General features: G+C 36.4%; 1 protein-coding gene across 1 annotated transcript in view; it reads left to right on the plus strand.

The window, feature by feature from the left end:
* The first annotated feature begins 285 nt into the window (after window positions 1–285).
* The window catches only part of LOC139727099 (kinesin-like protein KIF19), a 49,291-nt gene continuing 31,700 nt past the window's right edge, over window positions 286–17,876 (plus strand). Inside the window, exons 1-3 of the mRNA XM_071638081.1 lie at window positions 286–495; window positions 2,978–3,058; window positions 10,999–11,109. Coding sequence (XP_071494182.1) covers window positions 457–495; window positions 2,978–3,058; window positions 10,999–11,109 — 231 coding nt within the window. The 5' untranslated portion in view covers window positions 286–456. The remainder of the gene's footprint in view (window positions 496–2,977; window positions 3,059–10,998; window positions 11,110–17,876) is intronic.

The raw sequence follows: 17,876 nt of genomic DNA on the forward strand, positions 1-17,876 counted from the left end.
TACAATGTAAATTTATGTCTTATTTTGAAATGTAAACTTTAATCTTACACAAAGTTACAGTTAAACTCTACAGTTTTGTATCAGTGGAATCACAAATTTAAGCATTATTTTTCATTTCTGTCCAGGCTGACCAGGATTTGCATTAAAAGCAAGAATGCCGTAGCTGTCAAGTTTGCTAAACACGCCCTATATATCTGGGACCGAGTACCATACCCTACTAACAGTAACATCGCCACAGCAGCGGCTGAGCTGAGTGGCTGACTGGCTCAGTACACCGTAATTCACCAAAGTAGTGCCCAACCATTGTGATGGAAGCTCGGCTGCAGTAGTGCTGAACATGCCAGCAATGGTGAACAGTGGCCCTGGAGTTACTCCATGCTGGAGTAGCCATGTTTCCTGGAACAATTGCATGTAGAGGAGAATCATCCTCGAGGATAAGATCAACCAGCCAGAAACATGGCTGGTAAAAGTGAATGGAGGGAAAACCAATTAATGGTGAGTTGAAAGGTTGGCAGTTGTTTTGGTATCAGTTGCTAACTATGTGGGTACATGCAGTTTGATTTGTTATTCATGTTTTTTAAAGGTTTTTCTTCCTTGTAAATGAATTGATATATTGTCGGTCAATTGTCGGTCTTTTTGTGGAAAGAGTTCCTTATGTCTCCCCACTAGTTTGCACAAAATAAATAAATTACTATTTTTTTTTACTAATAATAAACTAAATAAAGGTTATGCTAGGGTTATGTCTCAAAAGGAAGTCTTCCCATAAATGGCATAACCTTTATTTAGTTTAATATTACTATTATACTAAAAAAAAAAGGGAATTTAGTGGGGGGAACATAAGGAACTCTTTCCGATTTGTTTCTGCTGTGGATGTTTAAGTATGTCTCGACAGATTGTCATTTCCAGTGTACCTGTGTGCCTCATTGGCCATATAATGGTGTGTAAAGAAAATCAGTTTAACAAAAGTCCATGTCATTTGTATTTTCATGGTCATCATAGATACAGTGAAACAAAAGTCACCATGCAGACTTCATTTCAGGTTAATAAAAACTAAAATCCAATTGGTAATTGCCGATACAAATCAATGAAATGTATATTTTGGTTTTCTGCGGGTGTTCTTGTGCTGTGTGCAAGTGAGTATGATTTTTCTTTTTCTCTTCACCACATCCTCGAGGTTTTGCCTAGCACATTTTAATTTATCCATTTGACAAGGATTTCTTGAAAAGATTTTGTCATTTGTGAGCATTTGTGAATAAGAGCAACGAATCACTTCAGAGGTAAACATGAGGTTTAGGAAATCTTGGACAAATGCAGAAGAAAGAAATTTTTTGCCATCATTTAGAAACAATAAGTATGGAACCCTTCAAGTTTGGAAACTTGAGCCAAATCAGAATTCCTAGCAATAATATTTGTGTTATCAATATGGCTAAGTGACATTTAGTAGCACAGTTTGCATGAAAAGACACATTATCAATATCATGTCACATGCTGGTTTCATAAAATGTGTAGTTTACATGTTCATTACAAACAAATGGTAGAAGAATATTAATGAATTTTGAAAGATTGCATTCAGTAGTTCTATTTACTTACTGTAGTTTAGAGTAAAAAGATGAACCTTACAGTGTACTTACTAGAATTTGAAAAGGAGATCTGCATTAAATAAAAGAAATGATAAAGGAATCGATACAATACCATGCACTGAAAGGCTTTTGAGTTGAGATTAAGGTGGCAGGAGTAGCGCTATATTGCATTTTGTTCCACCCGAAGCATTTGTAAATTCACCAGTGGCTTGAAACAGTGTGTGATATACTGTATCGACTATACAGTCGATACAGAACAAGCACATCACACACTTATAAATAGTTTTTTTTTTAAAGATTAGTGGAAGGGATATCATGATATCCCTTCAAATAATCTTAAAAAAATATATCCCTTCCACTAATCTTAAAAAAAAATAATGAAATTGCTAAAATGAAAAGATTTACATGAGCATTTGGTGGTGGACATGATTTATGCAGTGATCTATGAGGCTGATATCCCCACAGTATAACACTTCACACATTGTATGCTTGCAATGAAAGAACATTGAGAGATGAAATGATGCATTGCACCTCACCTTGGATGATGTCACTGCTTATTTTCTTATTTCTTCCATCAACAGTTTTTCTCCATTATCATCACCATCTTTGTGCACATTTGTTGTATATCGTCACACTGCCTATGTAGACCAATCACTGGACAGGATGTCATTAATGAGGGATATATGCAACTTTAGAAATACACAAATGTAGATTACAGCATGTGCATACTTGCCAACTAATAAGATTTTATCAGATTCAGTAAGATTTTTTACATTAAGAATAGCAAAATCAGATTTTTCTGTCAGAGAAATAAGATTAAAAAAAAAATATTTAGATATACCTTTCATGTGTATTTTCTGAAGATTTGACTGAAAGTAAGATTTTTAACTTCAGTTTGCATATAAAATAAGATTTTTGCAATCCACGAGTAAGATATTTCATCTTGAAATGTTGGCAGGTATGCATATGGCTGTAGTGTAATTGATGGGTTTAGTGAGTGATCAGTTTGATAACCATTTGATGCTGTCACTTTCTGCCTGTCTGCTTGTTGGCTTTCACCTGTGCTAACATTTCGTATGTGTTTGAGACAGTACAGTGCCATTACCAGTTCATCTTATCCACACAAAAAAAAAGGAGAAAAAAAAAAGAAGCAGATATTACAGTACATTGTATGTCAATGAACCCATATCCCGTAAAGTTTTATGCTGTATAGATGAATCACAGAGGGATACTTACTAACTACAGTATACTGTTGTTTTTTCTGCTGATGATGATTAAGAAAGTAAGCAAACGAGCAAACAAAAAAGTGAGAAATTTGCATTGGTTACAATCTTTATCAAAACAATGGCCAGTTTTGTGTTTAAAAGAAGCTGTTTAAATCCTATTTTCTCCCACAGGTTGCCCTTCGCATCAGGCCCCTAACTCCTTTAGAGGCAGAGAGAGGAGCGGAGATCATTGCTCATGCAGTGGAGGATACAGTAAGTTATCATTCTTTACATTTATCTGTATTTAGTTGGATCTGCATGCTACACTATCAAAGTCTGATAGTTATAGCATGGACCTACATGGACCTACAACGAAAAGTTGTAGGTCCATGGTTATAGCATTTTCTTTCCAACATGAACACATGTACTTTTAGTACATACACTAACTAGTATAATATTGTTCATGAAATGTTTCAACATTTGGGAAAACGGCAAAGTTAACCTGTATAAATGGGATTCACTAAGAATTCAAACAATAAAAAAATTCTCATTGAGTTTCAGCAAAATAGGATGATACACAAATAAAATTGTCATGTACAGACACATAAAAATACTTTTGAACATCTTTCTTCATTAAAGGACAAGTTCACCTTCATAAACATAAGGCTTGAGAAAATGCAACAATATTAGTAGAACACATCAGTGAAAGTTTGAGGAAAATTGGACAATCGATGCAAAAGTTGTGAATTTTTTTAATTTTTGTGTTGGAACCGCTGGATGAGGGGACTACTACAGCTTGTGAGTCATATGCGTACAACAGTATAAAGAAAATGTAAAAGAAAATTCAACATATTTTCACTTTTTTCGCATAATAAAAGAGCACTTGACTTGCCTCTTTCTAAAGGCAGGGGGAATAATATTACCCATAACATTTGTCGGTAACGAGTCAGGGGAATGTGTACTTTTTTCAAAAGATGGAATTTTGTGAAATTCTCTTTATATTTTCCTTATATTGTTGTACGCATGTGACATCTAAGTTATTCATACACTGCAGTAGTCTTCTCATCCTCATCCAGCGGGTACTGCACAAAAACTTCAAAAATTCATAACTTTTGAACGGATTGTCTGATTTTCCTCAAACTTTCAATGATGTGTTCTACTAATATTGCTACATTCTCTCAATCCTTATGTTTATGAAGGTGAACTTGTCCTTTAATTTGTAGCTTTATAATGATAAAGCAGTACATTAATTCAGATCACTTTATGTGGTGATTTGCAATGTACTTTTCCATTACTGATTGCTGTTAAGTACTATATTTGCATCTGTGTAAGTAAATATCAATTTCCGATTTCTAGCATTTAAGTCAATGTTTCTCATTATTGGCTCTTCTCCCTACTTCAACTGTTCAACATACAGTGTATGGAAATCAAAGCAAGGAAAAAAATGCCTCAAATGTATAGTAAACTCAGTATGTGTAGGCCTATGTAAGCATTGTTGTTAGCAACTTGTGTGCCAGCATTTGACTGGTAATTTCATTTAAATGACCATGACTGAAATAATATGAAGGCTTTAATTTGCACTGTGTAATTATTCACTGTCAGAAGATCCGAAATTATAATTTGAGTGTACCAAACATGAAATCACAGTCCAATGCTAAAAAAAAAATCTCAAATTGCAATGTATATTATCTATAGTTTTTCAGTATGATTTAAATATCAGTGAATGTAAGGATACATGAGCAAGTTGTTGCAGCGCATCTTGTCATTCAGCAATGTGCATCGCTGCACATTACAAGTGTTTTAATGCTTTAATGAAATGCACAATTACAGTACCATAGAATACATCCCTCTGCTGTCTACTAAGGAAACACTACCGGTACATTAGCAGTGCTCTCCTGTTGTGTGCTGGGATGAAATGTCAGACCTCATCAAGTCTATTCACTATCTGCCATTTTACCCTCTGATCACCAAAGGCTCCATTCAGTCTGTAGATCTCGCTTTTAATGCATGTTCTGGAAGGCAGTAATGGCGGAGATTAAGTGCTTAGTGCAATGTAGGGAGAACATTAATTGACATTCAAATGTCCCTGACTGTATTATCTTTGGCTTGTAGGGTTCCCCTGCCATACTCTGTAATTGAATCTCATGTTAATGAACTGAATGTGACATGCGATGTATACAGAGCTGCCTACAACCAATAGAAATGACGTTCGATCAGTTCCTGAAAGTGGTCTGTTTCTCTTACAATCATATGGAGAACGTATGGTTGTGAAACAAAAAACACACTTTTGTAGATCCTTTCTCTTTTGTCGTCCAAACACTTCACTAGCAGACATTGCTGGCACAATTTCCAAAATTTGAACCATTTTCCTTCTTTAGAACATGTTTTGTTTCATCCCTTGAATTGCAACTGCTGTCACTTCAATCCACAAGGAAACATCTAGTTGCAGAATGGGTTTCATATTTCTAATTTACCCCTCGTCACTGCCCATCCAAATCAAACGCTGGGTATTGTTGCCTTATGTGGACTGTACATCGTAGGATCCCACCAGTGTATGCACACGTGTGTGAACAATGGAGGGTTTCTATGACGATATTGGAGGACAGGCAGGGGAATGTCAGTTGATTAATTCCTGCGTGACGGAAGCAATTTGACGAAAATCCTGATATTGGCAAACTATCCTGGGTGATCTTTTGTCCAAGTGTGCTGTGTACACACATCTCATGCAGTGCCCGATGCGTTAATTTCATTGGTAAATCCCCAAGATTATTTCTCTTCAAGTAAACTGTACATTGGGACTCTAGGTGCTTCACAGTAATGTCCAGCATCATACAATGTATTTCTGACTTTGAATCTTGATCACATCTGACTATCCACCAAAAATTCCTGGATGGGAGAGTGCGATATGAAATAGATCATTACTGGTACTGGAGATCACATCACAGATGTACCAATCCATCTGGCAAAATTGAATTGCATTAAGTACAATGTAAGAGATATTCTAAATGTTGATGCGATCATTTTCTCAAAAGTGTTAAAGTACAACACAATATGTACCGATTTTGGCTCCATTTTTTGATTTGTCGTACTGTGTACCGTACAGATGTGACTTGTTTTGTCTCAATATGATCTGTATTTTCTACAAATATACTTAAAAGAAACTAATGTTGTACTTCTTGAATGATTTAATTTTGATTTTACTTTTTTGTTCTGACCAAAATTCAGAGAATTAAATGGAAATTGGCATACAATTGTACTGTGTGTATTAATTGCTGAGATTCTCTGATGAGATAACAGAAATTCTTTTATCTAGAATGTTTCTTCAATCTCTAGGCTAAAAGTTTGCAGTGTATGTTTCTTTATCTAAATGTCCCAGACATCATAATTTTTTTATCTATCAAGTGGTTTGAATCACCCTGCAGAGTATACAGTTTATCTTGTTATCTGTTTGCTTAGTTTGTGGATTGTATCTCTTGTCTAATTAATAGCATGTGCCTAAAGAGCTTATCAGATCATATCAGGCATAGTGTACACAGTTGGATAATACTTACTGTGAGGATATCTTGTGTATTGCAGCAAACATTGATAAAGTGATGAGTTTGAATGTTAGCAGTGTAATGTTCAGTTCATGATTATTAATTTCCCCAAGAGGTACATTTGTAAGTCTTAGAATTTGAACTACACGTACAGATACGGACATTGTTCGATGTACAATGTATGTAATGTTATCCACAATGGAAGCGCATGATGGGGCTTGGTGTTAAAGTGTATCACAGCAATATTCCACATCGGATGTTATTGTGCATTATTTGAAAAACTGTTCCAGAAACTGATGAAAACTGATGAAAAATAGAGAAACTTTTCAAGTGAATCAACTTTGTCTGCAAAAACTTATTAAGAATCTGGCATTCAGTATTTATCCTTTAATCACATCTGATTCACTGAGGTTTTAAATTGTTAAGAAATTTATATTAAAGGTAAAGGTAAAGATAGCACCAAAGTCCAGGTCTGGGATGGCAATGACAATGCATCATACATGTACCAGTACATGCCTGGTATTACATTCAAAGAAAGGGGCCAAATCATCAGAGATCATAAAAATGTAAGATTTACCTACCAAACTACAGTGTCATTGATACTATATGGCATTGCCTCTTGTCCCTATGATCGAGCATCTAGCATACACAGTAAGTATCTAGACACAATCAAGGTGAAATCCAAAGCCACTCACTCTATGGTGGCATTTGCACAACTATAGCTCTCAGATCTATTGATCAGCTTTTGAAAGCTCATCTGTAGTGCATTGATAAGAGGGGAGAAAGAAATGAAACACTTGAAGAGATGATCCTGATCTTCTCTTTCCTCTGCGATTAAACGCTTGGACAACATCCATGCTGCCGTCTTCTTCCAGAATAATCAAAGAAGCCCCTTCAAGGCCTGAATGTATTGTGTGAAGACATTCAGCAGAGTGTTCAGTAATCAACACTTGAGAGCCCTCCTATACATCTGTACCAAGTCAATATCAAGTCTTCTGTGTAGTGGGCTACTGTAAGCCCTTTTCATTATATGGGCCAAGTCCTCTCTCTCAGTCCTGTTCTCCCCTGCAAAGTACATCCTGGCCTTGCTCCATGAAGTCATTGAACCGATTAAATCCCCCTGTAGCATAAAGCAGGCAGGATTATCTCCAATTCATGTTCACCCAGCTCAGTTGATGAATACCCAGCCATGCTTGCATCTTACTTGTAATCAGCATTTCAGGAGAATTACAGTAGAAATACAGCAGTCTCAGGGACTTGGAAAAGTGTCTGACAAAGCAAGATGACTGGTTTTGAATCATTCTACTGCATTTATAAGGAGACACAGTCAACAAGTGCATTTCATCTGATGCACACAGAGACCTTGACTAGTTTAATACTAGAAGTGTGTAGCCAGAGAAACCAAGTATAAACATCAATTATAAATAGCAAATAAAAAAAGAAATGTTCTCTCAAAATGAATTAATATGATGAGGTTGTGTATGCTATTAATGATACAAGCAAAACTTACAATGATGTGTTGTGAAACATCCAGGATGTTGTACATGTAGACCTGTAACAAATTGATTATTATATTCAGGTGACTCCCTTACATATTAACAAAGTCCTTGGGACCACAGTTTTCTTTTGTTATATCAGAATTTCTTTACAGCTGAACAAATAAAGTATATGTACATAACAAAATTTGGTTATAACCATATGTAATTTGTTTTTGTTTTGCACTTTATGTGTTCCTTCTTTTTTTTTAAATATTTTGTCATCAGTTGAAGATAAAGCATTTTAATGAATATCATAGTATTTGACCCATGGAATTTTATGGTACAGTATGTACATCAACTTCTTAAATTGTACATTTTCACTGTAAGCTGTGAAACCCAAAAGAGGAGTCACCTGTTATGCCCTCCCTCATGTTTCACTGGGTTGGTTTGTTTGTGTTTATTGTATGATGGAGGTGGGGGAGTTATGGATTACCTGCAGTACATATCTCTTGAATTCTTCCCTAGTTGGATGAATGCATTTAATATGACAATTGATTTGAACATAAACTACGTTGTATGTGTAAAACCTGTCACTTTTTGAACTTGGTTGGTCCAGTGCTGAGCCTGTGGAAATTCCATTATCTCGTGTACATTCATTTAGGAGATGGGATAGAGTGATACGATTGATTTTTTTTTTCATCTTTTCTGGAGTGTGTATTTCGATGTAATGAAGCTCAAGCATATATTGTACTCAAAAGGCTTGCAGTGAACTTTAAAGTGTATTTGGACTTGTACATTGTGGTATTTATTAAAAGTTACTAGATGTACAATGTGTTTAAAGTTATCCACAATGCATTTTGTAGATAAACACATGTTTACATGTTGTATCTACAAAGAAATATAGCATTAGTTTCAGAGTGTCACAGACAAAACAATCAACCTAATGAAAAGCTGTCTCCCAAAATACATTGTACTTTGATTCAAAACTGTGTCTTTGTGTGTTGTACTTTTCAACAAGCCGAATGTGATAAGCATAATTGTTCCAGAGATAGATGTATATCTGGATAAAAAGAATGCAGTTTTACAAACTGTTTCCCAGATGTTTTTTTTTGATAGATCGTCTGCGAGTGTGAGATAAGTAGTATGAACAGATATGAAATGTTTTGATGTGTTTTCTTCAAAACCGAATAAAAGACGGACATGCCGTATCCAGGCCTCGCTGTTCGGACAACACTTCTGAAGCAGGTGAAAATACTTTTTTTTTTCTCTCTCAGGTGCTGGAACACGTACTCCATCAAGAGCTTTACTTGTTTGCCGAGAAATTTCTCATTGATCGGTGTCACACTTGCACAATCCTGACACGCACAAGAAACCAAGGGGAGTGCACAATGGGGCAGAAGCAGGGCCTTGGGAGTTTCTCGTTTTCCTCTCGCACTTTCTAAAGAAGCCAATAAGCACGGAGTCACAGGGGGAGATGGGAGTGCTGATACGTCTGCACAGATGCTGAAAGGAATGTTATTGATTTTATACCTCCTGGGTCTCTATTCCGGCCCCCTCTCCATCCCTTTTCTAGTAATTGTCTCGGGCCATGTCAGTCTGTGGCAGTTGGGAGTTCACACAATGCCAGTCTTAGCAATCGATGGCAGGATCGCTAGGTAACAATGACACACACTGCCAGCAGTTTGTAATGTGGTATGAAAATACCTGGAATTAAATCATCCCAACCAAGTAGTTCATTCAGTTTGCAAAGATGCAGTCAGTCATCGACAGTCATCTCATTTTGCTTTCACTGTACAGTATATTGCTTGATATTTCATAGAAGAGAGCAGACAGACATGTAAAATCCATCACAGACAATATTGCCTAAAAAGATGTACAGTCAAATTTACTCCAAATGTTATGGATACAGCAAAGACCTAGCCTACATGCCAGTCAACCAACCTACACTGTATCATTCATGACTTTAAACATTGATCTCCAGCCTCCATCTAATGTATTGAACATTTTCTCTCATGTGTTGAAATCATTCTCATGTTTTTACTTTGCTGTCCAAATGTTGCAGATGAGTTGATTTTGAAGTGGGTTGACTGCAGATTGCAGTCGAGTGGAACTTTGATCATGTTTTACCTCTGGTTGATTTGTGTCGGTCCTCTGACAAATAATGTTTGGCCACTCATGCATTGGTGGAAGAGCTGAGCTTTGATGATGCAGTTGGGGTACATGATTGTTGTATTGTGGTTTGACGAACAGAGTTTGATCGTTATTTACAAGGTTGAAGTTGTGTCTTTTTGATGGGTATTGATGTGTGGTTTGAAGCAGTGGGGTTTCAGATGCTTTATGTGTATTTTTCTTTCTTTGTAGTGTGTTGCATTGAATGTGATACACCAAATGCATTTTCTCTACTTTCACTTTTCTTCAGATGATGTTGAACTGTTATAAGCAGGTTTGGGAGGAAGTATCATCGATGTTAAATAAAGTTACAGAGAAATACATGTATGTTCTTTGAAGGAGATGTTCTAAGGTACTTTAATCAACTTCATGCCTCTATACATATCCTTATTTTGAGTGTGTCAGTCCCATTATTGTCAAACCAAATGATTGGGGAATTTTTTCTGGCGTAGACTATGAAATGATCATGCGACTGAGTGAGCAATGATCAGGTCACAATGTACTGTAAAACACAATATTTTCACGGCATGAAATTTTTGCGAGTTGCCTCTAACATTCAATGCATATAATGAAGACAAGAACTTTCATGTGTATTTTAATTTTGCGAATCTTGGCCCTCGCGAAATTCGCGAAATTAAAATGCACTCGAACATACCTCGTTTTACAGTACGCTTTGATGATGTTTCATGATACAGAAGAATGAATTTTGCTGCTTATATAGTAATAAATTGAAATGAATTTGTGAACTTACTTTAATGACTGAACAGTTATGAATGTACATTGTATGGCATTTATGTATCAGATTTTATGCATGATGGTCATATTTTAATGATATGCGAGAAAACAGCTTTACATGTGAGAGTTTTCCTTTCTTTTAACCACTTCTCCTACCCCCCCCCCCCTCCAAAAGAAAAGAAAAGAAGAAAGAGCGGATGATACTAAGTTTACAGTACAGAGAGTTTAATGCAATGTCGACAGTTTGCTTTCATTTGCACTTTTTTCCCCTTCAATCTGAATGAAATTCCTACAGATTGTTGTCCTGCGTGATCCGACGGATGACCCCGACGATGTCCTGAGGGCGAACCGATCAAGGGAGAAGCACTATGTCTTCGACAGGGCCTTCGATGCCACCAGCACCCAGGTAGGACCAAAGACAATTAACGTGTGTCTGCCTCTATTACCCCCAGACCTTGTGATGTGGTGTCCCCAAATATTTGTGGTTGTGGTTAGAGTTGTACAGTTGTATAAAGAAGCCGGGTCTTCTTGAACTTCTTGAACGGGGAAGTGAAACCTGTTGAAACAGCCCTGCGCCTAATTAGGTGATCCGAGTATCCTCTCGGATCACCTATTGTATCTGTACGGATTCTTTCTTCTTCTTCTTCTTCTTTATTTCTTTCTCCTCAAATCTTGTGCAGCGGTTAACTCAAAAAGTCCCCTACCTATCACTTTCAAACTTATACCATATATGTATCATGTCCTAAGGACGACAGATCTAGTGTATCAATGTGATCAGTTAACCGTGACGTCATTATGACGTCATTATCTGAAATCACGTTTACATCAATTTCTCATTAATGGAACGGAATTTTTGAATGAAATTAAGACATCATATAGTTCAAGTCAAGGTCTATTTATATAAATCATAACATTTAGTCACGTTCATAGTAAACGAGCGCGTACGCGCGCGTTGAAATTTTAACATGCTCTAATCAACCTCAAAATTGTTTTGCACACGTTTCAGGTCATTTACAGCATTTCAAAAAAAATCGACGGACGCGTACGCGCGCGCGCATATACGCACGCACAGCTCATATGCAATATAAATTTCCCATTTTATCGCACGGATCAAATGTCTGAAATGTCAAGGAATATTTCTACCAAGTTTCAAGTCGATCCGACTCAATATGACGTCATACGGGCCCGTCAAAGTTGAAATTCCGCGCGCGCGTCAATGGCGATATACAGTGCAACTATGCCAAAAAACTGCCAATTTTAAATCCGATTTTACTCGTCAGGATGGACGGTGACCCCGCATTTTCTTTACATATTTTGAAAGCTGATGAGTTGTACATGTCATTTCATTGGATGGCAATGCTGACAAAATGATTAAAAGATATCAAATTTCTTAATAAAGTAAAAAAAGTGAATTTTCAAAATGACGTCATCAAATTTGAAGTTCACTCGACCATATCTCACTAGTCCTTTGTCAATTTTCACCCAGATTTCGGTATGTTGTAGCTTATTTAATGTTCTTACAAACATATATTTACAAAATTTTGATTGGATGACGGTATCACCTCGTAAAAATGGATTGAAAGTAATCTTGTCAAATTTGACCAGTTTACGTGTTATCTCTATGGGAGTGCAGTTTTTCTGGAAATGAAAATTGACATGACTATCTTTATCGAGCACTAGCTCACTTACCCTTCGGTAAATTTCTCCCAGATTTAAATATGTTGTAGCTGAGACTTTACGCTACCGTAAGTGTGCCCTTCGTTTTTTCATACGATGTCGGAATCACGTCACAAATTTTGGTTGAAATTCAGGCTTATCTTCGATGTATTGAGATATTTCTTTCTTTCTGCAACTTTCTTTGCAATAACTCAAGAAAAACACGCCCTATCACTTCTATATTTTGCACATGTTTAGTTCATGTCACGTACATTATTTCATAAAACAACAACTACTTGATCAGACACCATCTTGGGTATGTAAATTAGGGTCAAAGGTCATAAGTGTTTCATCCTGTATCTTAGTGAATACCTGTCCTATCTTTCCCATATTTTGCAAACGCAAAGACCATGTTACAAGGATCATTTCACAAAATAACCACTTTTTACTCAGATACCATCTTGTCTGTGCAAATTGAGGTCAAAGGTCATATGTACCTCTTTTTGTATCTTCGTTATGACGTGTTATCTCTATGGGAGGGAATTTTTTTAAATGTGAAAATTGACATGATTGTCTTTATCGAGCACTAGCTCACTTATCCTTCGGTGAATTTCTCTTAGATTTTAATATGTTGTAGCTGAGACTTTGCGCTATCGATAACTTTGATTTCGTTCTTTCATACGATGTCGGGATCACGATAAAAAACTTGGTTGAAATTAAAGCTTATCTTCTATGTATTGAGATATTTCTTTCTTTCTGCAACTTTCTTTGCAATAACTCAAGAAAAACACGCCCTATCACCCCCATATTCTGCACATGTTTAGTTCATGTCACGTACATTATTTCATAAAATAACAACTACTTGATCGGACAACATCTTGGGTATGTAAATTAGGGTCAAAGGTCATAAATGTTTCATCTTGTATCTTGGCGAATACCTGTCCTATCTTTTCCATATTTTGCACACGTATAGACGATGTCGCAAGAATCATTTCACAAAATAACCACTTTTTCCTCAGATGCCATCTTGGGAGTGTAAAGGTGGGTCAAAGGTCATATGTATTTGTTGTTGTATCTTCGTTATCTAGTGTATACGGAATTTGGTACCAAAGATGGCAGATATGACTCCCTTTTCTAAACGAGAATTCAAACATCACACGGCCAACGTTTTTAACAACAGACGAAACCTGTATGGTCATGCCTATTGCGATCAGGACTCGAATCATTGATGAAAAAAAAAATCGGATCACCTTAATTTGTCAGTAATGACAAATTACAATCTCTAGTCCATTTTGTTTCTGGTGCCCTTGGCCAAATTGTCTTTTACAGCCTCCTTCCCCTTGGCCCTGCATTATGGCTTCCCTTGAGGTTTTGCAGCGTAAAGCATTAATGTCATGTAGGAAATTGGCTGTACGCAAAACCAGAGCCAGAACCAAAACATTGAGCCCTTGGATTAAAAAAACAAAAGTAGGGAAGCAAAGACTGTTCTCCCTGTAAAATCTAGAGGATTGGCTGAGGTACAATATACTCATCTAAAGGCTTGTAACACCTTGTCCACCCTCTCCATTTCTTCTACAGATGTTTTAATTACGGGGCATGACATGATAATTTTGTTTGTGTGTGTGCCATAATCATGTTTGCCTCTCCTACAAATGTGGCCTTGAAAAACATAGTAGAAGAAATATGATGCCATAGAATTCTTTGGTGAAATGTCCTTTCTCTCTTGTGTGGACCTCAGAGATCATACATTGCTCAAGTTTAGGTGATTTTGATCTTCTCCACTTCTTTGTCAAAAATCAATGTTGTGTTTATAGGGTTTATGACTCCTGGACCCCATTTTATCAAAAGATATAATCAGTTATAAATTTCCTTAACACACAGGCTGCCATACACTTATGATAGAAATCAACTATATAATCAATTATAACTCTTCATAAAACAGGGCCCTGGTTATAGGGGAGAGTAGCTGAAAACGTTTAGTTTGATTATATGTAGTAAGAACAGTTTGTAAAGCAGGAAGATGGAACCAGAATCTGAGATGCAACACACATGTTTTCTACTCAGTTCAGGAAAGTGAAATTGTTGATATTGAATACTCGACATAAATGATTTTATTGGCATGCTCTGACTTAGTACTTCGAGTGCAGTTTTGTTTGCCCAGTGAGCGTGACATTGATTTTTCGTGTTGAAACTGGATATGTAATACCATGCCACAACTTTTGCAATTAGTAACTAATCTGATTGACTGAAAGGTATCCAGATGGTACACATGTTCTGTACAGCCCGTAGTGCACAAAATGTTTTTGTATTCTTGTTGCCTTGGAGATGCAGTTGTATACATGTATAGCAAGGAGAAGTAACTATTAAGGAGAGTGATTGTGTAGGTTAATCACAAATGAATCCATTCTGTTTATGCCCAGCATATTGTATCAAATTTCATGCATGTTTGGACACATTGTATTTTGTTATCCGTAAAGCTGTGATAGAGTTTAAATGTACTCTTCAGTTTGGATGTGGTTTAATAGGATTTTGATTCTACAACTTCATAAAATTCTTCTGTCATTATTCATAAGGTTGTACTTCGATGAAGGGCAATTTGTTAATCAGTTGCAATGATTCTTCTTGTCATGATTAGTTCAACTGTGCTTAATTTTAGACAAAACCTTTTCAGAAAACATACACTGCATGAAAGTTTTGCTCTTGAATGCTAGCATGACTTATGCCAACTGGTGTTTTGCATTCATGAAATATTCTACTATAGATCATAAATTCAAAATTTTAGTTTTTTTTTAATGACCGCCTTTTGTTATTCAAACCTTCTTTACATGTTGCTTTTCTTGTATAAAAAAAACATAGAAGTTCTGCAGTCATTTTTTTAAAATGACAATACACTGTTCTTTAGCCTTTGATGTAGCCTATTCGTTAGACAGGTTTTCAGAGTTCCAGTGTCATTTAAACTCTGCGATAAACATTTATGTTGAAATGAAAGTTTATTTACTTTTTTTTAAAGCAGTGAATATTTCTACATGTAGGGGATGCATTGTTTCTTTTTACTGTGAATAAGTGTACCAGGAAGTCCATATTAGTGTAAATGTCAATTATACCAGGGAGGTGGACCACCTCCCTGATTATACATTGAAAGTTCAGTTTTTGGTTGAACCCAAGCCTTAATTTCTACTAACTATCCAGGCACTACAGAACCTAGTGGACATATCATATTGAGATTATATATCAGAGAGAGAGAGAGAGAGAGAAAGAGAGGGAGAGAGAATGGGAGGGTGGAAGAAAGAGTCTAATAGTAAGATAGATAAGGGTAGGGGATGATTAATAACGCTAATTTGCTAAATGGGCTACAATCAATCTCATGCAGTAGCAGCTTGCTGGAAAGTAGGTGGAATTACTTTGAAAATCAAATTGATGTTAGAAACACACAAATGGACTCGTGGAGGGATAAACTATAAAATGGTGTATGTATTTGGCCGAGGCATACAACACTTGTGCCTTTTTTAGCACCTGGTTCTTGCTTTTTTTCCCCTAAAGTTTAAGATAAGTACTGTTTATTTGACTTGACATAGGCTTGAATGTGAATGATACAGTTTAGCAATTCATTTTTTTTATAGAAACTATAACAGCTGCACTTTATTTCTAGCAAACAAAGTTAAAATGTGTAATTCTGTAATGTGTGGTTTAACAAGATGTTGCTTTAAAACAACTAACCCTTTCTTTGCCAGGGACTTTAGACATTTAATAGCTGCATTTCACAGACAAAATAGCAAGATAATGATTGCAATCCAAATCTCAAAGATTTGTCGTGCCCGTTCAGACAGACAGAAATATCCCGCCAATTGCCAATCATGATAATTTGTCAAACAAAATGCACATGCCCGAAATCTACCAAAATTGTGACTCTAAATTGGCCTTTCAGTGGCAGATCCAGGTGAGGGCACACCTGGCACGCGCCCCCTTTATTTTTTGTTAAAACAAAAGAAACAAAAAAAAAAAGGGGGCACGTGCGCCCCCCTTAAATTTTGAAAGGCACAGTTCAATCATGGGTGTTTTGAATGATGGAAGGAAAATCTTGAGATTTTTTGCTTCAGCGTTCTCAAACTCGCCACAGTTCGTATCATCCTGCTATTTCTGTTGTGTTGATTCTGAAACAATCACAAGATTTCTTGGAAGTTGGATTGCAACGGTGATTGTGCTGTTTACTGGGACTGGGATTTTTGTGTCCACACTGGCAAAGATTTGGAGATTTGGATTGTGCAAAGCATGCAAATCTCAAGATTTGTATCCTGCTAATTTGCGTCAGTATGAATCCTGCTAGTGTGTACAACGCTTAAGTGTTTTTTTCTTGTTCTTTTTAATGCCGATCGCCACTCCAAGCATAAAGAGGATTAACTGAACATCAAATTCGTCTCAAGGGCAGTAGAGTGGATAAACAGAGAGAGAGAAAGAGATGTAATACTTACAGTAAATTGTGCCTCCACTATGTAATATTACTGAATGCAGTCTTTTAATTTAGATTAGTTTTTTTTCCCAGCAAGATATCAATTTCTCTTTATATGGAGAAAGAGAGGGAGAGACAATGTCCTACAGCAAAGTTGTCATGGCAACAAATTGGCTATCTGTCAAACTGAAAGAAATCCATCTGCATGCATTACATAAGCCATGATGGATTGTCATTTTAATTTCATTTCTGCCTCTCGCACCAATGATAAAATTGCGAAACGGGGAGAGCTCGACAATAACTCGGCCGTGGTTCCCCGGGGGCTGCCACCTGAACAAACACAATTAAGTGAATTTTTTTTTTTGAAATTCCCTCCCCATCTGCTTCGCGGTCAATATTTGCGGACGTGGGATTGGAATAAACTGGAGTAAAGTGGCATTTTTCTTTATATTTAAATGGATAAAGTGATGAAGGAAAGAGAGTAAACGTTTTTCGGTGCGCTGCGTGCTCAGTCTGCGATTTTTTTAATCAACCTGTGCGGGGTATCAATTACGAGTGTTTATACGGAGATGGAAATGTAGATATACCGTCATATTAGCGGTAAACCAAAGTCTTCTTTCTGAAGGTATGCTGCCCTACTGCGTGTTTGAATGGAGATGAACTGTGACAATATTTATAACTGCAAAGCTAACAAATTCCTGTATGCAGTCTACATGTATACAATACTATCATTCTTTCTATGACTTGGTGTCGTCATGGTGGTGATAACTACAGTTGTATATTATTATGCATTATCATCATTATTATTTAAGGCATTACTGTACAAATTATAAACACAATATTGGTATTTAAAGGAAATGAATTTACACATTGCACATCATGTATATTAAATTTTAACATACCAAAGCTGCAGGAAACTCCCCAAACTAATTACACAATTACTGGTGATGTATGAATATTACCAACTGTATCCATCTGCTGTTTATCAAATAAGTGTATTTGAGGGGAAAAAAAGTAAAGATATATTTGCAACAAAGCTTGACATGTATCAATTGTGTGGCAATATATCG

Source organism: Diadema antillarum, unplaced genomic scaffold (genome assembly GCF_040938485.1).
Source record: "Diadema antillarum isolate AM-2024a unplaced genomic scaffold, OU_Dant_1.0 scf00000017, whole genome shotgun sequence".
Taxonomy (NCBI): Eukaryota; Metazoa; Echinodermata; class Echinoidea; order Diadematoida; family Diadematidae; genus Diadema; species Diadema antillarum.